At 37.1% G+C, this 21482-nt stretch overlaps 1 protein-coding gene across 1 annotated transcript in view; it reads left to right on the forward strand.

Moving 5' to 3' along the window:
* Positions 1-3009: 3009 nt before the first annotated feature.
* Positions 3010-21482, forward strand: part of ZRANB3 (zinc finger RANBP2-type containing 3) — a gene marked incomplete at both ends in the record, with an annotated part of 31024 nt that continues 12551 nt past the window's right edge. The window contains 7 exons of the mRNA XM_079538903.1: positions 3010-3161; positions 14604-14622; positions 15276-15454; positions 17515-17746; positions 17949-18034; positions 20414-20585; positions 21015-21143. Of these exons, the coding sequence (XP_079395029.1) occupies positions 3010-3161; positions 14604-14622; positions 15276-15454; positions 17515-17746; positions 17949-18034; positions 20414-20585; positions 21015-21143 (969 nt within the window). The remainder of the gene's footprint in view (positions 3162-14603; positions 14623-15275; positions 15455-17514; positions 17747-17948; positions 18035-20413; positions 20586-21014; positions 21144-21482) is intronic.

Consider the following 21482-nt stretch of genomic DNA (forward strand, 5'->3'; position numbering starts at 1 on the left):
TGAAAATCTGCATCTCTGCATCAGAGCTTTTAGGTCTCTTTTATATAAGAAAACCAAAGTTCCTGTGCTTGTGATCTAGAGATGTGGGTGTTGTCGTGATGTATTTTACAGCATACTTGGGACTCAGGAATAAATGGGGGAAAAAAAAAAATAGAGAAAACGTGCACTAATCCTTTATCTGTTCTTAGAGCTTCTGGAGCTTTAATGGGTAGAACAACAGGCATAAACTGGTACCAAGAGGCTTCACTGCACAGAGCAAGTTTGGCTGTCTTGGAAAAACTCACCTTGCCCAATGGAGGAAGTTCTTAGTTTTAGCAACCTGATGGCCCTCAGAAAGCCCTTGGAAGGTGGAGCAATATTTTTCTCTCATACAGTAGTGTGGTGGCACCTAGATTTTATTCGCTGAAGAGAATGTAACTTTGTCTGGAAGAGTGTGCTTCAAGTTTTGCAAGCACATGTGCAAGCACATTTAGAAATTCATATGTGGGATTTATGAATGAGTGCTGTTCTCTTTCATATAACTTCATCAGAATCTGTTTGTTTTACTTAACAGTGTTCCAGGATATTAGAAGCAAGCTCTTGCAAGCTCTGTCTTGCATGATCTTGCTTTACTGCACTGATTACTTTAACCACTTCCATTGCCCCTTCGGTCTATCTGTGTAACTAGTCAGTGCAAAAACCAGGTTATTTAGCCCTGCAGATCTTTGAAGTGAATGGCAATAGCTCAGTGAGTTTCTTGCCGGAAGTTTTATGATTCATCCTATCAAATCATATCTGACTTCTGAGTTGCTTCAGAAATGCATAAGTTTCAACAAATCTGAGCACAACATGTTCTTACAAAAATTTGATAGCAAGCCTTGTAGTACAAAACCTACTGTTGAGGTTTTGTAAAAACCTACAGTACTTTCATGAGTAGAGGTGCATTTTGGCTGATACTCTTTGTTTCTGTGCTCATTAAGGTCTTGCTCCTTTTACAGGCTATGAATCCAAAACTAGACAATTAGGCAGTGCAGGGTCAAAGACCTTTTCTTTATGCTCTGATGTAGGGTTTGTTCCTTTGCACGTGTTTAGTTGGTGTGCTACTGCTGAACAGTCTGATGTCTTAAATCTATTAAGTTCTCAGAGAACAAGAGCTAGTATTTCTTCTCTGGCCCTGTTCCCGTGGACAAATTGAGCAAAGTGCAGTATGAGAATTTTGATTGATGTATTCTGTGCTTTATGAATGTTTCTTTCTGAAAGGAAGGTTCTGGTTTGGTTTTGTTTCTGCTTCTGCTTTGTTGTTTGTTTTTCACCTGAAACATACTGGGCATATTTTGCCATTACTTCCTGATCTTAGAATTACAAGTTTTAGTGGATATTTAGTTTCCTTATTAAAAGTAAAATGTCCTCTCTGTATCTTCCCTGAAAAAGTAAATACTTACCTTTTAATGTCTGTAAGTAAGCTGTATTTGAATGATCAATAACTATCATCATTGAATAGGAAGAATATTGAATTCTTCATAGTGTTGAAGAAGCGATGTGCACCAGCCTCTTCCAATTGCAGTAGTTAGAACGTTTTATTGACATAATGTTGCAGGCTCTTTATCATCTGCTTTATGTTGTATGTTCTAGAGAATTCTCAAGATGCAATTGGCCAACCTCTTTTCAGTGGTCTGTGGGGTAGGACAAGGGGCAATGGCTACAAACTGGAGCAAAGGAAGTTCTACACCAATATGTGAAAGAACTTCTTCCCAGTGGGGGTGTCAGAGCAGTGGCACAGGCTGCCCAGGGAAGTTGTGGAGTCTCCTTTTCTGGAGATATTCAAGGCCAGTCTGGATGCCTGGCTGTGCAATTGTAGGGAAACTGGCTGCAGTTGTAGGGAGCCTGCTTTGGCAGGGAGGTTGGACTTGGTGATCTCTGGACATCCCTTCCAACCCCTGCAATTCTGTGGTTCCTGAGACTGGCCCTCAAGCTGACTTTGTAGCCCAGAGGGGGAAAAACCTCCATGTTCTTAAAAATTACTAGGATACTCCTCAGTGGGTGACGTAGGAGTTTGCTTATGTGCGTGCTAATTTAAGTAGATTTCTTGTGTCCAGCTAAAACATGTTTCTTGGACAGGTCCTTGTCAGGTAACTTTTAGCCAGATAAGCCAAAAGATGAAAATTAATCAACTTTAGGGAAAAACAAACAAACAAAAAACTAATGTGTTTTCAAAGGCATTATTATAAAATAAAGTGCACTGATAAAGGACAGTGAAACGCTGAGATCTTGCCAACTTTCTCTTACAATATTGGTGACATTTTTGATGTTGAAAACAGCATTCTTCCCCTGCCCCTTTTCTGAATGGCTCCTCTTTGGAAATGATTTCATGGGGGAAAACTCCCTCCTTATACCCACACGTTGCCATGATTTTATTAGCTATAAAGTGAGAGATGATTTATTGCTTGTTTTTAATTCTAAATTAAGGCAGGCAGTTCTATGGCAACTTGATTTAGCACTTTATCTATATGGTAATACAAGTGAAGCTGTGCTACTTTGGAAACGGGAAGGATGTTTTGTAGTAGGCGAATGCAACAATGTTTAAAATGTTTTGGATATTTTGCTTGTTTTCTTTTGGGTATGGATTATCAGGGGAGACTGATCTTATCCGAGGTTCACTGAATTACAACAACTCTGTGACTTTGCCTTTCTAACATAAGCATTGTGAGGATCTTAATGACTTATATCTTGTAAGTTACTAATTAATATGGTGGTGATTCTGGTGTTCTTCCTTTGTGATGTGTTTTTTATGAATTAAATTGTCATTTGTGGCAGCCATTAAAAGCCTAGACTGTTAGGTGTTAGAAAAAGGCAACTGGCTGGTCTGAGTATTTTCATTACTTCCTTCTGCTGTCAGTATAAGAGTAGCTTATGTGTAAATGTCAAGTATTTCAAGCTGTTATTATTCCATGAGGTTCTATTCTATAATGTATTGCAGACCTATCTTTTAAGACAGACATTTTTTTTGGTTTTGTTTCCAGTAGGTTCAAAATGGCTAATGTGCTCCAGGACACACATACACCCGAAGCTTCTTATTCTGAAAGTGTTGATGCTGAGCTGTCCTTTCTGCCTGAAAGACTGAGAAAGAAACTGCTTCCTTTTCAGGAGAAAGGCATCATATTTGCACTTCAGAGGAGTGGCAGGTATATTCCTTATATCACATGCTTGAATGAATTATTCTAGGTAAAAATTGATGAATGGTTAGAAAGGTTATGTGAATGCAGCAGCACTTAGGTTAGCTATATTACGTATTTTTTGTAACGTAATATAACATGATTTAAAATGAGGTTGTTTTGTTTTTCTCCTATTGGAGGAGAGGAAATATTTAGTAGTGCAAAATCAACCTGTAGTATCCAACATCTTCGCATATAAGAGGAGGCTGCTGTCAGCGGAGCCTTCTTTTTGTGATGTTAATAGAGCAATCTCAAAATAAGTTAATTCACGTTTCTTCTGTAGTTCTTAATGGCATGGTAGATCTGTTAAGAGAATGACTAACAGATCTCGATGCATCTGTGTGGTATTCTATTTTAAACTTGGTACAATTCTGGCATGTCATCAGGGTGTTCTGGAACTCACTGAGCTGTAACAACCAGGCAGAAGACAACTTGCAGAGCGCTCAGTTAACAAGAACAGCATTCAACAACTAGGTACCCTATAAATCAGAAAAATAGTTTGTGCAACAGTGACTGGAAATACTTAGCTAAGATCGTGTTACTGTGTTAAAAAGTCAAAGAAGCGGGAAGGAGAATGATATCTGTGCTTCATAAGTTTTAGAATATCTGAGCGATTACAGTACTTTCATGATTTGAGGCTGCATGTTGCTCCTGTGGAAAGTGATGTCATCGTAGAGGTCTGGCACAAAAGAAGTGATTTGAACTGAGGCTGTAAAAAAAAAAAAAAAAAAAAAAAAAAAAAAAAAAAAAAAACAACTTCATATTTTCAAAATGGATGGAGGTCAGAGACGAGCGGGGCTTGGTGCTGGGACCAATACTCTGATATCTTCTTGAGTGACATCAGCAGTGAGGTCAGCTGTACCCTCAACAAGTTTGCTGATGACACCGAGCTGTGGGGGTGCATCTGACGCACCAGAGATGGGATGCCATGCAGAGGGACCTAGATAGGCTTGAGCAGTGGACCTAGATGAACCTCATGAGGTTCAGCAAATCCAAATGTAAGGTCTTGCACCTGGATTGAGGCAACTCTCTCAACAAATACAAGCTGGGGCATGAAAGGATTGAGCGCAGCCCTGCTGAAAAAGACCTGGGAGTACTGGTGGGTGCTAATGTGCGAGTACTGAATCCAGATGTGGAGTCCTCAGTACAGGAGAGACATAGACATGTTGGACTGCATCCAGAGGAGAGCCACAAAAATAATCCTCTCCTGCAAGGAGAGGCTGAGAGTTGGGCTGTTCAGCCTGGAGAAGAGAAGGCCTTTCGGTATCTAAAGGCGAGCTACAGGAAAGGAGGGGACAGACTCTTTAGCAGGGTCTGTGGTCATATAATAAAGGGAGATGGCTTAAAGCTTTAAGAGGGTACATTTAGGTTGGATATAAGGGAAAAAAGGTCTACTATGGTAAGGGTAGTGAGGCACTGGAACAGATTGCCCAGAGTTGTGGTTGATGCCCAGTCCCTGGAGACTTTTGAGGCGAGACTGGATCAGGCCCTGGTCAACCTGACCTAGCTGTGCATGTTCCTGTTCGCTGCAGGGGAGTTGGACTAGATGACCTGTGAGTGTCCCTTCCAACTCTAAGGATTCTATAATTCTATGTACTTTTCTGGTGTGACTGTAAGAATAACTGTGTACGGTTTTAGTGGATCACTAAGGTTTTGACAGAATAGGCAGCAAAGTTTGTATTTAAGAGTTGAATTTAATGTATCTGAAGCCCTAGGCTACTGTATCTCATGATCTGATGCCAATAAGGGGAAGTAGAGTTTACATGATATGCAATTGATATGCTTTTATATATACAAATAATAAAATTACACAAGAAAATATGTATATAGTTTCTTTAATGTTAATTTGTGTAGGCTAATGAATGTGTTTGAAAACATAATCCTTTGCAAGCTGTTATAATATAGAGCTTCCTCGGGAAAATGCTTAACTAGATACATTCAAATCAGGTATTTTTCTTTGAGAAGCAACATTTGCCTGCAATAAGTGTGTAGAAAGATTTGAAATGCTTCGGCTAGTGGCTGTTAAGGAGGCTATGGGGTTATTTCAGTTAGGGTTATGGACGTAGTTTTTTCTTTTCTTGACACTTTTCATTAACAAAAGACTGTTGAATAATGTGAAGCTGATGTTTTTACTGTGACATGGGTATGAAAGTATTTGCATTATGGCTGCAAGAAATGCCATTCTTTGGCATAGTGAGTTTAGCTGGGTCAAATTGGGCAATTGTTTGCACGTGTTCACATAGCCTCTGAAGTAAAATATATTAAGTCAAACTTTCCTGAGGATTGTTTTTCAAAAATCTGTCCCTTACCCGGATCTAATTCTCTTTTAGTCTCAGAACAGAGAACAAGAGCCTTTGCTGCTTGTAGCTGAACTTTCTTACGAGTTTGTCAGTCTCTGGCTCACCCAAATCTCTTCTGTGCACTCCTTAATGATTTAAGCATTCTTTCACTATTCCCTTTGGTATATTTTAACAAGGTCTGATGCTTTTCCATAAAAGTGTCTTTTCTAATTTTGAAAATATATGAACATAGCACTTGAAGTAAGCAATATGTGCATCTGGGCTTCTCTTTTATCTCTGAGGCTGTGCACTCCCTGTGCTGTCATCACTTAATCCATGCTTTGCTGTAGCGGTAGGAAACTGGTGTAGAGAGAATTCTCTATTGTTGACTGTAGAGATTGAGTTAATGTTTTCTTAGGTTAGAGAAGCTCCTAGGGTGACAGAGGAACAAAAAAACCTTGAATGAAATATACACTCTGAGATACTAATGGGGCTGGGATCAATCTATTCATTTCCTCAGTTTCCCTAATAAGATAAATATGCAGTTGTGATTTGAGCTTCATTAGTAAAAGTGAGGCAGAAGAGACAGGCAGATGCAAGCTTTTTCACTAAATGCTCCAAAGGTGTTGTGTATAGCAGCACAAACTGCCTAATGCTTGTCTAGAAAAAAAATAAAAATAATTCTAGAGCCAATAAGACATGTACTGTCTGATTTGTTGGGAATCTGAGTGAGCATTCTGACTTGTTTTCTTGTAAGCACATAACTAATGTCATTCCTACATGTTCCAGGCAAGGATGCTGAATTGGTGTAGTTACCAAATAGAATATCTGTTGAGATGTGAGAATGTGTGGCATCAATATTTCTGTGAGATTGGAGCTAATCTAAATTCTTGTTCAACTTTTGACCATTTTGTTTTTAAGATGGAAAGTTCAGGTTCAGATTTCCAAAATAAGAAAGCTGAAAATGATCATCATTTGTTAAGGGAGATCTACTTACTTTCTCTGCTTTTGTCACAATGACTTTGATAGATGTCAATTTAACTAATTTCTGTGTTTAAAAATGGAATTTCTTTAATAGTCATTTTGTTGAGTCATGCCTAGGAGTATTTTTATGGATGTTTCGTTTTTACTTCAATAATTACTTGGTGACTTGAAGTGTTAAGTGATATCAACAAGTGCCTCCATTGCCTTTATCTCTCCAGATCAGAGGGATCTGGGAGTAAGGAGGAAGATACAAAGAGATGAGTTCTTCTGCAGCTTTTGCAGTAAGGAATATCATTTGGGAAAGCAAATTTTATTTGATAGTATTAAGAAGTAGCTAATGGTCATTGAAAGACATTACATTACATACATACATACATAGGCAAGAGCTACTTTGATTGCAAGTATTTCAATCTTGAAAATTAATGTCTAGGTTACGGTTTGTAGCCTAGCTTGTCAGTAGCTGAAATTAGTTTGTTATTCCATTTTGTTCCAATTAATTGATGTCAGTCTTTCTTGCAGCAATTCAGCTGGTAAGCTGATCTGTGTCTGAGGGGGTTTATAAGAACAATGGGGAGAGACTTCTTACTAGGTCCTCTAGTGATAGCAAGGTGTAATGATTTTGGATTAAAAGAGTATAGACTTAAATTAGACATGAGGAAGGAATTCTTTATTCAGATGGTAGCAAGGCATTGGAGCGGGCTGCCTGGAGAGCCTCTGGATTCCCCATTGATGGAGCTGTTCAAGGCCAGGTTAGGTGGGGCTTTGGGCAACCCGGTCTAGTGGGAGCCTCCCTGGCCATAGTCTGGCGGGTGGGTGGAACTGGCTAGTCCTGTCTTTTAGGTCCCTTCCAACCCAAACTGTTCTGTGACTCTAAGTCTCTGAGTTTAAACTTTGCCTTGACCACTTTGGTTGATATGTGTTATTTCACACATCCTTTTCCATACTGAAATATGCTGGCTAATATACACATATTGCTCTCAAACCTTCATAAACATGGGTAATTTTAAATGTCTTACTCAGATACGGGTTGAGCAGTATTGGAGAAAAGCCTAAGACTCTGCACAGCCATTCTCCTCTATATTCCTTTGAAGAACTGAGAACACTGCAGATGTGGCAATTCAGTGCATCTTATATTAGATTGATGGTTGGTTTTTCATTGTTTACTTTTTTAAAGCACCTAATGTAATTCCAGAGCAAGGGTATGATGTGGCTGAAATCCTCTGGGGCTCTATTTTTGGTTAAACAACCTTGATTATCATCTGTGTTCTCGTTTGAGGACTGAGTGCTGCGATTACTGACACACAAATGTAACGATTGCTTGCGCAGTTTTATATAAAAATACACTCAGTTCAGATTCCTTAAATAACCTTGGTTAAGATGTTAGTGCTGAAGTGTTGGCTTGTGAGTAGGAGGTAAATTGTATGTTGTAGCGTTATATAAAACTGACTCACATGAGTAGGTGAGAATCCCAAGAATATCAGAACACCCACACTGGTGAAAGAAAGATGCAAAGCTTCCTCTGTACAGCATGTTCCAAAGGCTGCGCTAACAGAACCAGCTTTAGTTTGTTTGAGGAGTAACAGAATTTTTCAGTGTTTTAAGAAATCAAGTGCTACTGCTTTGACTGTTTGTCTTGGAAAATGGAACTAAAGGTGAAGGATTTTGTTCTGAAAAAGCTGCCTGCAGTTCTGGGTAAATAGCTGCTGAAAATGAATCAAAAAGTTGAATTATCCCCACGTGCAAGCAATAATTACATTGGAACTCTATATTCCCTTTAATTTTTAATCCATGACTTATGAAGAGGCAGAACTATCTAGTTTAGAGAGAACATAATTGCAAAATGATGTTGTAGTTGCAAGGAACGTACAGCAATGACTGCATGACTTACTAGGATTCTTAATTATGTATACAAATCAGATAGGTTATAAAGTTAAACCTCAGACATAGGCCAGTGTGTTGCTGAATTGTTGGTATTTTTCCAAGAGTAACTCAAAATTAGATTCTTTGTTTTTGTTCACATACCTTGCTGAAGTCATTGTAATTAATACAACAAACTGTAATTGCATTGTTTACTTGGTGATGTTGCTAACATTTCAGAAGGGTTGCCTGAACGTAACCCAGACACACAGGAATAGAAATAATGATCATTTAAACACTCTTTCCTTCCCTGAAACTTGTGTTACGAAGCTGTTTCAGTATTAATGTCTTTCTGATGCAGACGACTTCTTGTGGCTGTATGACATATGCCACACCAGCTTAGCCTCAGTTTCCCTTCTGCTTCTCTAATGAACTGAATTTTGAACATCTGTTTCTCCTTATGCTTTACAAAGCTGGTTCAGTCTTCTTGACGTCAACATAACCATCAGATCTTCCTGTGCTCTGTGAGGTTTGAAAAATTATCATCCCTTCTGTCTTTCCTTTTCTTTTTTTTTCTGATTTTCCTCTAAGTTCTGTTTTCTCTCCAAGATTTTCTGTAGTGCAAGTGCACCTTTACAAGGCTGTTCTGATAGTGTGTGCTGAGTCTTGACTATCCGGTTCTGGGGCTCTGATTCATTCAGTTTTGTGTGGACCCTTAAATTATACTCGTAGATGCTTGTATTCTTTTTTGTCTGGATCAAAATTAAAGTTTTGAACCTATGTATGCTTGGGGTGGACCAACAAAACAGCCGATTTCTCTTTCTTCTCTGCATGCATATTCACTTATCAGGATACTTTCTCTTGGTTTTATTTTAAGTTAATGCATCTTGAAAGGATAGAGATCAGATTGTGTGTTCCCTTCTATTTATGAAAGCTACTGCTGTGTCCAAAGCCCACTGCTGACCCTACAACTGTGAGAGGTGTATGAATACCAGGAAGATTGTAGCAGAATGTGTAATGCACTGCTGTGAGATTCTGATGTGTTCTGTTAGGAAAAAATAGCAGCATTCCTTCACAAACGGACAGATTCAGATGCCAACCTCAGGATTCACTGTGAAGAAAGGAAACATTTAGAAATGGGAAAGGAAATGGAGGGAGCTTGCCGTTGTCTGTGATGCTCATTGCCTAGTTGGACTTCTCTGCTGAAGGGAAGTGTAACTGAGAGATCTAAAATGATTTTTCCTGCTTTTCTGAAACTTTTGACTGTGTGGGCTGAGCCTAAAACAGGATGCGAAAGTGCGTATCATAGCTCTGATTTTTATTCTTGGATAGAGCTATTATTGTGGTGTCAGCTGAACAGATGGGATATGAACGATGAAGCTCAAATTGGGTAACTACCAGTTGAGAGGAAATGACTAATTGAACTTCAGAGAACGAGAAGTCTGTCTTCTTGCAGTCAAAATATATGAACTAAAAGTACACATTTGTCCCTTCCGTGTATCTGAAGATCTGTTTCTTTATGTTCATGTCGGCAGCTTGTCTCACTGCAGCAATGTAGGACGTACTGACGTTTGTTATAAATGGCAGCTGCGTGTTTTTAAGGTTACATAAAGCAAAATGTTGGGTATTTCTTTTGAAATGGTATCATGCAATTATCAGGTATCCGATTAGTTCTGTATGATCTGGGCTATAATGATAGGGAAGTTCCATACACTTCTAAACTAATCCATGTGGTTATAAAATGTGGGGACTCTTGGTGATTTCCCTCTCAGTGGATATAAGCTATTTTTTGTGCCTTTAAGAGCAGATACTGGACGACTTAGATGTTGTAACTACATTAAGCAGTCATGTTTAAGACTTCTTCTAAGACTGAAAACTTCAGGGCAGCTTTAAAAACAATTTTTGTGCACCTGATTCATGTTAGTCCGTGATGTATGTAGTTAATGTTTCTATGCCTAAGCGATGTAGGGGTTGCAGGCATAGGAAGAAAAGCCAGTAGTTTCCCTGCTTCAGCCTTTGATTTTTTTACTACAAATTACTGTAGCAGAACAGATGGGAGAGAACTAGATTTGAAGATTTATTGCTGAATTACAGCTCTTTAATAGGGTGGGAAGTGTATGTAGAAGTACCACATCTTTGTAACCATTAACAGAAACTGTACTGTCTGTCAGTTTGGGAACACAGAATTGGAGATGTGTGTCCTGAGGCCTGTGCTGCTGGCAAGGTCCAGGCTGATTCTCTGTAAAATTTGGGTTCTGCTTTGTAATTAGTAACTTTTTTCCCCCTTGTGGTTCTTCACAGATACAGTTATTAGTATAATTAAGAGTATAATTCTAATTTCTAGCTTCAATATGTTAATAGGCTGAGACTTTTCTGTACCAACACTGTAGTTGGTACAGAATGAAATTGTTTTTTGTGGATTTATGGAACAGGGAGAGGTGGAACAAGCATTGCATTTCAGCTTTTCCTTTTGGAGATGAAGCAATCGTGTTTCTCTTGTTATTTCCTACCATGGGAGGCTCAGCTGCCCCTTAATCTTTCTATTAGCTCTTTTCCACTTCTCTTTTGGCTTGTATTTATCTTCCATGGATGTGAGTGATCAAATTGTATGTGCTATTCTGGGTAGCACTGCTGCATAACAGGTTTCACTGAAGACATACTTACTTGAAGTTGAAAACAGAAGGTTCTATGTGCAGAGTCTGAAAATAATTGAAAGCAGTGAAATAGAACAACTTCCTGTAGTCCTGCAGATATTTAAGTCATCAAAGTGTAAATGGCTGCAATAAACTAATGAAAAAATATCATTTCATGAAAAAAAAACTGTTCCTGTGGCTGACGTACTTTTAAGTTTTTATTTTGATTGCTCTTAGCTTTTAATTGTCAGAGCAATTTATAAATTTCTTTGTTTTGGCTTGTTTCTCTGAAAAACAGAATGAAGGTCCAAGAAGTGTTTTGGTGCATGCAAACCAACAGTGCAATAGGACCTCATGTATTCTCACTTTCATCTCTTTAAAATGTGTGGCTCACACTAAAGTAGATTTATTCCTGCTGTGTAGGAGATGCACGCCTAAAGTGACGTGATTTTCATTTCATTATTCATAATACTCTGCTAAAATAGAAGCTGATATACTGAGAAATACTGTATTTATCAGCACAAGATGGCAAGGAACATTTGTATTCCTGTTCTCTCTGCCACATTTCCTTACCAGCAGATGCTACTGAATGCAATGTACTTTCAGATATTGCTGTATTTGTGCATTCCCTTTTGATATCCTTTAGGATTAAATACAATATTAAAGAATGTTTTTAGCTTCATCTTGAGATGCCTCTGCTTTGTATGTAGCTGATTGCTACATTTCTGCATTTGTTTGCTACTTATTTTCTGCATTTGTTTAAGGAGTTAAAACTGAAATTAACAATGATTCTCCACCATTAGGTTGTTGTGCATTCCACTCAATTTCAGTCTTCAAACTGTTTTTAAAAATCAGTCTACTGATAGAAGTTGTCACCTTTAAGAATCTGCAAGAAAGAATTCTTTTTAGAAGTATAATGGAAGCAATTTGTATTAAATGGGAAAAAAAATCACTCTTTAAAGTAAGCAATATATGGCATTATTTAAAAATAGAATTGTGTATTTGTTGTCTGCAAATTAATGTCTCTGCCCAGCTGCAAATCACAAACACAAAGGCTCCACGATCTCAGGTTGCCACTAAAAATATTCTCTTCCTGCCTTTTTTTTTTCCTTTGCCTGTGTGGATTTAGCAGTTATGTTTTGTTCTGTTTTTTTTTTCTTTTTTTTTTGATTGTTCCATCCCAACCAAACCCAAAGTTTGAAGTGGAAAACATCTAAAAAGCTGAGGGACTGCTACAAAGTGAGTTACGAGTAGATTGCAACTTACAAAAATGTAAGCTATATAATATGCATATTTTCATGTGTGTGTGTGTTAGCAGAAAGAAAACGTTGATGTTGAAATCTACACTTTTGGGTTGAATGAGCAAGCATCAATGTACCAGAGCTCTCAGAGTATCAAATCTGTATCCAGCACATCAGTTCTGGGAACTGCCTCTGTGTGTTTTCTGCCAAGCTTTGTAGTTTGGCCACAGGAATGTCCATTTTGGCCCCATGGCAAGATGTATGTTATTGAATGTGATCACAGCTGATGTACTTTGAGTACCTGCATGAATTTCCATACACCCAACACTGAAAAAGCAGTTCTGTATTATTTTAAAGGGTTTCTAGTATCAAAATACAGAATTTTAATGTCTTGTTATGTTAAATTTAGTTACAGTTGCAGAGACCTGGAAGATCTCAGTTTTTTTCACAGAAGGAATGTTTCATTTGAGTAGCATGGTGCAGTGGGTGCACATCTACTCATGTGGCAGAGAAGTTTGTTGTCTCAGAAGATGCAGTGGTGGGGAACAGGCAGTGGGGAATTTATCCAGAGCAATTAATCAAGACTAATTTGTGTCTGTGACTGAAAGCTACTGGGGATAGGAAGCAAAAGCTCAAGGCAAAAGTCCTTGGGCTTTTTATTTTTATTTTTAGTTTGTTTTTTTTTTTCCCCTTGAATGTGATGGGACACTGGGACACAAGCAGAGTGGCCTGTGAAGTTCATTCTCTCCTGGAGCTTGAACTGTCTCAATTTCTAAGACTTGATGCTTTTCTGTCAGTAAACATTTACAAATCTTCAAAATGATGAACTGCATGCAGCTGTCAATCTATTGCTGCCATTCAGTTCAAGCAGCAGCACCCAGTGCTGTATTTCTCAGTGGTGTGACCAAGCCTTTTGTGTGGCACTATGATACAAAACTGTGGGAGTTATTCTTCCACTTCGTTTTTTATGAAAATTTGGAAAATTATGCAGTGCTTGAAAAACTCCCCAGATTACTTATTAGCTGGAGGATTAATCCAACCTCCAGTTACTTAGCTGAAACTCAAGCAGGGAATGCTATTGAGATTGCAGAAGTTGGCACTTTGTGATCATTTTAGATCTTGCTTTTAGATCTTAGCGTTGATTGTGGCAAGAAGGTTCTTAGCAAGTCTGAAGCTTTGTGCAGTCTGGTGTTGTTACAGGAAAACAGAACTTTAAGTCACCCTCATGTTGCAAGACTGAAAGGGAGTAGATTTTTTTCTTCTTTCTTAGATTAACATTTTTTGTCTTCCTTTGAATTTGTTGGTGTGCGAATATGATATAGGGGGTCTAATTACAAGAGTTAAACTCTTACTAATTACAAGAGTTAAACTCTTAATTCTTTAGATAATGCTTTCAAATTGGATAATCTTTGAATTTTTTGTTTGCTTGGGTTTGTGTTTGGAGGTTTCTTTTTTCCTTGGGATTTTGGTTTCTTGGTGGGGTGTACTTTTTTCCAACTTGTATGAAGTTGTAGAATAGCAGAGCTAAAAGTTTGTGAAATAGCTGAGAGCTCAGTTTGTGAAACAGCTGAGGGTACAACGGTTGGAAATAGGTGACGTCAGCCACCATTTGATGGTGTAACTGAATGTCCATCAAATAATTCCATTGGCCTTGGTCTAATTTCAAAATGTTTTTGAAGGAGTTTGTGTGGGCCAGGAGCAGTTAAGTTCCCAAAATCCTTTCAGACTTCAGAGTATTAATACTAAGGCATAATGTAACATACCTATAAAGAAATTTATATCAGAGGTAGTGTTTGTTCAGGAAATATAAATTTACTTAAACAATTGCCTCTAGAGTTGCCGTTATTTTCTTCGCTTGGAGTAAAGGGCTTCTAAATGGAAAAAAAATCAAGTTCATTTTCCAATGCTTTGCCCAGTACAGCTGGGGTGGTGAGAGGATGTCTGTTTCTATTTCAAAACAAATGGAACACCTCTGGAAGTGACTTTTTTTTCTAAATCAGCATGCCATAGAAGTGACCCTTAATCACAAAGAATCAAAAACGATGCTGTTCCTGAAAGACAGTAAAATTGAAGATGTACTTCTTGCGCTGTCTCTTAAGATTAAATTTAATATAGCACTAAACCAAAGCAGCAATTCAATTCCACTGTATGTTCTTCAGTAATACTAACAAATTGAGTATACAATTTTAGAATAACTGGTGTACTTACTATTACAATCATACCAAAATTACTTTTACTGTTATTGTCAAAGGCACTCTAAAGAGGAAGTCTCTCTTTTTTTCCTTTAATCACAGAGAAAATCTTTAGGATTTGCTGAATGCCTAACTTACATTCATAGTAAGCAATTTATAACGATTGGCTTATCAGTTATATTTACTATTGTTCTTTTTCTTTTTTTCCCCCTTATTGCACCTGTAGGTGTATGATTGCTGATGAGGTAAGTGATTCCTGTTACTTTAACGTCACTCTTTCTTGTTTTAACATGCTTCATTCAGGAAAGTTGGCAGTGGAGCCCAATTCCTGTGGTATTACCTAGATGTTCTGAAAATACTGAAGTGGAAAATACCAAATACTTAATTTGATGCAAACCTAGGGTGTACTTTCATTAATAGTGAAACTCATGACTTGTAACATTTTAAATTTATTAAAAAAATATTTTATTTATGGTAAGAAGTCACAAATTCAAACTTCATGATGGATTAAAAAGTTATATATAAAAATTGAATGTAAAAGAGGTAGTGTTTAAGGACTGATGTAGGTTCCAAGTTCTGGTTTTTAGTAGGAAGAAGCTTGAGGAGATTTCAATCTCGGCAATATTTATCTTTCCTTTGAATAGGTTTTTAAAATGTTTTTGACAAATTAACAAGCTGAAGAGTTTGGTCAACTTCATAGTCTATCCTACTAAGTCTCTGAACCAAAAGCCTTTTGAAATCAATGGAAAAGATACTTGGAGCTTTAACAAGCAAGCCAAATATGCAGTATGTGTGAATCCCTTTAAAGAGAAGCATCTTCTTTCATGATAGATTAACTGTAGTAACAATGATTTCCAAACATAACTTCTGTTTTCAACTTTTTTTTTCCTTTTCACAGATGGGACTAGGTAAAACAATTCAAGCAATTGCTATTTCCTACTACTACAGGAAGGAATGGCCTCTCTTAATAGTAGTGCCTTCCTCTTTGAGATATCCTTGGGTTGATGAGATGGAAAAGTGGATTCCAGAACTATCTCCAGATGATATTATTATCATTCAAAACAAAACTGATATTGGGTAAGTTCATTATTATTCATTAGAAAGTCCTGTTTCATTCTGTAAACTGATGGCAGTATGTATGTGAAAAACACACAATATATAGATGTTCATAATGAAAAGTAAGGATTTCAGCAAGATGAAAGAAATTTCAATTGGGTTTTATGTTTCAGCAGAGGGATGGGTTTTGTGGTTGTTTTTTGTCTCCTCTGTAACTGAGAGGTCTGATTTTTTTGCAGTGGCAAGGCTGTCTGCTGAAGACTTGGCTACTTTGGGGTGTTTCCTATTGAACACATTGGCCATGTGTCAGCTCTGATGTATTGTACTTGTTAGTTTCTGGAAAACATTTTGAACACATTTTTGAAAAAAAAATTTAGTATGTGTTAGAAAATAAGGACCTAATTACAGTTAACTTTCTATTTAGAGCACTGATAAATTTAAATGTTACAGTAAGTATTCTCTAACTGCGATGGTCATTGTGATCCAGGTTTTTTATCTTTAGACTTAGTAGCCTAAATTCATTACAGTGGGACTACAAGTCTTAATGCTATTAAAGTAACTCTCCTATTACAAGGAAACACTGAACTAAAAAGGTATTTTGTAATCTGTTTTGCTGTAATAACTTGGTTAATTTCATAGCAGTGTCTAGATATTGTTCTAAGACCTGGACAAAGAAGGCTGACTTCCATGTTGTCTGGAGAGTATCAGGAAATGACTGCCAAGACATGCAGATGAGAAAATAGCTTGGAATCCTCCTTGGGGTAACTGTAACCAGACAAATCCAATTCAAAATATGTTTAAAATCTTAATTGAGGGATAATTACTATTGCTAATCAAAATAAAGCTGTTAGAGGAATATGGGAAATAAAATAAAGATCCATTAAGCGAGAGTTTTTTTTTTTTTATCATTTCAGTTGAACTGCACGTAAAAACTATGCTTACACTGCTGAATGCAGCAAGGAGAAATGTGGAATAAGGGAAATGTGAAGACAAAAGTAAATGGCAAACAGAATTCTGTTCTTTTCACGTTCTGAAGTTCTTAAAAGGAATAAACCGCAACCATTACTACTTTTGTTCCCAACGAGATAAGAGGAAAGCTTGGCTTTCTATTTAGTTCCCAGGAGGCTTCCTAGCTGTTGAACTAATGAATATTTTAATATAAAGGATGCTTTATGCATTTGTAAGAAAATCCAAAAACAGAGCTGACACACTTGGTGTAGCTTTGGGAAATTGTGCTTCTGTGTGTTCAACCTTTTGATTTCTCTGATTTCAGTACTTTGCTTTCCTTCTGAACTTCAGCAACGAAGTGTACTGCTTGAATGTTGATTACCTTCTTAATATAAATAGGTTAAAATATGCTTAGGTCTCTTCCTCCATGTCTAGAAGCATGGATGTACACATGCACAAACTTTAATTACTCTTAAGTACTGTAAGAAACTTTAGCTTATTGGATTGGCTTTTGATCTCTTTCTACTGGGGAACAAATAAAAATCAGGCCAGCAGAGTGGTAGTTTCTGACGGATGAATAGATCAGCTTTATGTCTTGTTCTGGTAACTTGTTTGCCTAACAACTCTGTGCTTCTGTGTTTAAAGGCTCCTGAAGGGCTACAGTGCTCTCTAGTGATTTTAAAAACAATTTGTGCTTTATGCCTTTGTATGTTTTAAAATCTATTGTGAGAAATCATTTCCAATACTTGTTTGGGTTTTTTTTAATTAAAAAAAAAAAAGTCGTCTTCTCAACCCACGAGGTTTTTTCATATTTTCTTCCTGTCCCTTTGAGGGGGGTGAGTTAGAGTCTGTCATGATGTTAGCTTAGCTTGTTGGTGTTAAACCACAATGATATCCCCTGAAAATGGTAATGAAATGTGTGTGACTTAGAAATGTAGGATGCTAGAATTTTTATTTCAATTGAATAACCAATATTATTAGTCAATCTAACAACTCTATAACTAGCCAATCCAAAAGACATCATACTTGCCTTCTGTTATTTAAAAAAAAAAAATCTTTCTGGAACTTGTTTGCTATGTTAATTTTCCTGCAGTAATTATGTACTAAGACAACTTCTGAATTTTCCCTTTTAGGAGAATATCAAGCAGCAAAGTGACGATTCTGGGATATGGCCTGTTAACTTCTGATGCCCAGACTTTAGTAGACACTCTGTATAGGCAGAACTTCAAGGTAGTTGTGGTTGATGAATCACACTATATGAAATCCAGAAATGCTAAACGCAGCAAGATTTTATTGCCCATTGTACAGAAAGCCAGTAGAGCAATTCTTCTTACCGGAACTCCTGCACTCGGTAGACCTGAAGAGGTATTTAGCATCCTGCGTGTTGTTTCTTCTTTTTTTAGGGATAGTATCAATAATATTGAGCATGGAATTTTGTTATTTTCATGAGTAGTACGGCTGGTGGATATAAGCTTAACACAATAAGCATGTAATAAATGAGAATTATTTCTGAATAGTATTATCCTTGAAGGCAGTTTGTCACTGACATTTTTTTTTTTATATAAAGCTTTTCATGCAGATTGAGGCACTTTTTCCAGGAAGATTTGGAACTTGGAGTGAATATGCCAAAAAATACTGTGATGCTCGTTTGAGGTATTACTGTACTTGCCCTTGTATTTTTCTCATGAATGACTTTGATTTTCCTCTCATATGAAATGAAAGAACCAATAAGTAGTGTCTCTATTGCGGTATTACACCGTCATGTTTAGAGACCCAGGGAGGTGAGGTACTGGAACAGGCTGCCCAGAGATGTTTTGGATGCACCATTTTTGAAGATGTTCAAGACCAGGTTGAATGGGGCCTGATCTGCTGCCTGATACAGTGATTGGCAACCCTGCCCACTGAAGGGGGGTTGGAACTAAGTGACCTTTGAGATCCTGCCCACACCAAGCCATTCTGTGATACCATCTCTTCCATCAAAGTGAATTAGGGACCTTACAGAAGAAGAATATCAAAAATGCATTGTACAAACAGAAAATAGGAGAAAATAGGTTGGCACATACATACACTGGGGTTTTTTTTCAGTGTTTAGAGATGTTTGGCAAGAGGATTGAATTGATGGGAGACTTTACTTCAGGAATAAATTGGAAGCTATTAAAGTTTGAGAGAAAGTGTAAGTGCCAACGTTCTGTTCAGTAAAATGACTTGCCAATTTACTGTTAATATGAAAAGTATAGGTTTTACTTTTTGAGCTGGCATTTCAGCTAGAGCTGAAACTTGAGTTTCTGATTCTCAGTGCAATGCTCATGTCATGTAACAATTTATCTCTTTATTATGGGATTCAGTCTTTTTGCTGTCCTATAACATTTGTGGAAAAGAAGATCATATGTTAGATTAACCAAACAAAAGGAGAAAAAGGTCCCAAAAGCACAGCAGTATGTTTGTTCTGTTTGAGAGATTAAATATGGGCACTGTAAGAAGGTATGAGAGGGGAAAGAACCTTTAAAAGGATTTCTTACCTACCATTTTGCATATACTAAAAACAGTAGTTTTTGTCAGCTAAATTGTTAGCATTTAGATTTAATTTTTACTGTAATAATTGTCTAATTTCATTTTCATGTAACTTGGGCATTTTTTCCTCTTATCATATATATCTGTTTTATCAGCATCTAACTTCTAATAACATAGAGTGCTGTCTGATTTTCAGATGGAGAAATGCTATTTTTTCTATGGTGTTTTGACTAAATGCATCTGTAATTTTCACACCACAAGTGTGCGTGGGTACAGCATGGTTAACTACTCCATCACAGATGATTATCTTATTTTTGGAATACCATAAATATATTGAAAATCAAATTCGGGTTAGCAAGCTCTCAACAGATAACGTTGTTGTCATGACTTGGCTGGAACTTAACATCCTGTGGTAATCCATTTGGTAGCTTTATTTTATGCAGAACTTTCTGTGAAAGTGTTTTTTACTTAGGTGTTTGTAGACACCTGTTTCTAAGGATGAGGGTTGAAGTGTTTCAGCTACCATTTCTTACATCCCCAGTGCTCAAGTTGGAGAGATGAATGCTTTCTAAGGACCAGACACACTGAAGAAAAGATAAGAGCAAAAGTTGTAGCTGCCTTCCATCTGTCTAGCGATCTGTTATGCCATTATTTTGCCAGTGTGGAAATGAGTCCTCACCTCCTTCCACACTGGTCGTAATCAGCCATCTGAAATCAATAGTACCTTTATAAGCCCAATAAAGCTTAAAATTCCTTTTTTTTTTTTTTTTTTTTTTTTTTTTTTTTCTTTTAAGGAAAAAATTACCAGTAATACCAGTAAAATTTACATACTTGTACTCTCCTGTCTTTGAGAAATGCCACCTGGGCTTTTCTCCAAACCCAGCTAAATCTGCCGTGCTACAGATTTTGTTGCTTCGTGGCAATGTTGACACAGAGAAGCTCTTCTCTTGCAACATGTCCTTGAAAATAAAAGAAAGAAAAAGAAACACAGCTATTAATTTATTTCTCTTTTTTAGCCTTGAGCTTTTTAACTTTTAATCTACTTCCCCTGTTTAGCCTTGCTTTTTTTTAATACAATTACATTTTAAACTGGAGCATTTAGCTTTGAATCCTGAATGTACATAACAGTGAATTCAGATGGGACAGGAAAGGAATTTTAATGATGTTCTTTGCGGCGTTTGTGATTAATTTCTTAATCAGCTGTTACCCTCTTTAATATCATAAAGAAGCACTGTGGTAGATTCTTCTGATTAGTGATAGACGGGATGAGATAGAGGACTTTGTCTGATGGGGAGTCAGGTCTGTGGGTTAGAAATTAAGAGCTCTGCCTTGAGTGTTGGAAGGAATCAGACAGAAAGCTATCATCTCTCCAACATAATGCTCAGTGTTCCTGGTTATCCTAAATGCCTTCATATCTGTGTCTTACAATGAATTGTGCACTGCAGATTTCCATTGGGTTTGGAATAGCTAGCGTTCACCAAACAATATTGATTTTTTTTTTTTTTTTTTTTTCATTTTCAGATTCTTTGGTAAAAGAAAACAATGGGACTGTAGAGGAGCTTCAAATTTAGAAGAACTACATCAACTTTTAAGAAAAATAATGATCAGAAGACTGAAGAATGATGTTCTAACACAATTACCTCCCAAAGTTAGACAGCGTATTCCATTTGATCTCCCACAAGCCGCAGCTAAGGTGAATTTTCCACATCAGCTAAAAAGATATTTGTTAGTAAATATCTGTGTATTCATATATATTCATATATGTATTTATATAAGCACGTGTAAATATTCTCCCATTCTTTGTAGCTACATGTATAGCACAGCATCAGCTTTTTTTTTTTTTTATTATAATGTGAAGAATATGGGTATGTCATCTTGAGAAGGGATCAAATAGATATAAAATTGACCCTAATTTTAATATGGTCGTCTTTCCTTCTTCATTTTCATTAGGTATTGAATCCTACAATTACTTTTAGACAGATTTTACAGAGATTTCAAATGTACTCCATCCCTAGATGTTTCATGGAAGTCAGTGTTGTGGTAGAGCATACTTAGTAGCTTCTAACAAACCTGTAAAAGATAAGTACATCTATCCTAACCACTGATCTCTTTTTCCAATTAGAATTTGAATACCACTTTTGCAGAGTGGGAGAAATTAATGAGGAAGTTGAATTCAGAGCCCACTGACAGCCATTTTGTTGATGTCATGAGTCTAATCACACGTATGTATAAAGAAACTGCAATAGCCAAGGTAAGTGTAGAAGTACTAATATATATTTTAATTTTTCGATGTGTTTTCTGTTAATAAAATCAGTTGTATTGGCATCTCTTGGACTTAGGAATGCACTGAAGGTGAATGCTCCAGGAACGTAACTGTGTAGGCAGCTGCTGCAGCTGACTGACCCAGCTGGCTTGCATTACAGGATGCTGCTGATGCATCCCTTGTGCAGACTGTGCTCTGTCAGTACTGGTTCTCCCCATGGATATATGAAGAATGATAACCTTCTCTAAGTGGTCTTTCTATTTTATCAGATGGGACACCTGTTCTGTATTTTCCTCTTTTAATTAAGGTGTGAGAATGAACGGATCT

The sequence above is a fragment of the Tetrao urogallus genome (assembly GCF_951394365.1).
Source record: "Tetrao urogallus genome assembly, chromosome: 8".
In the NCBI taxonomy this organism is placed as follows: domain Eukaryota; kingdom Metazoa; phylum Chordata; class Aves; order Galliformes; family Phasianidae; genus Tetrao; species Tetrao urogallus.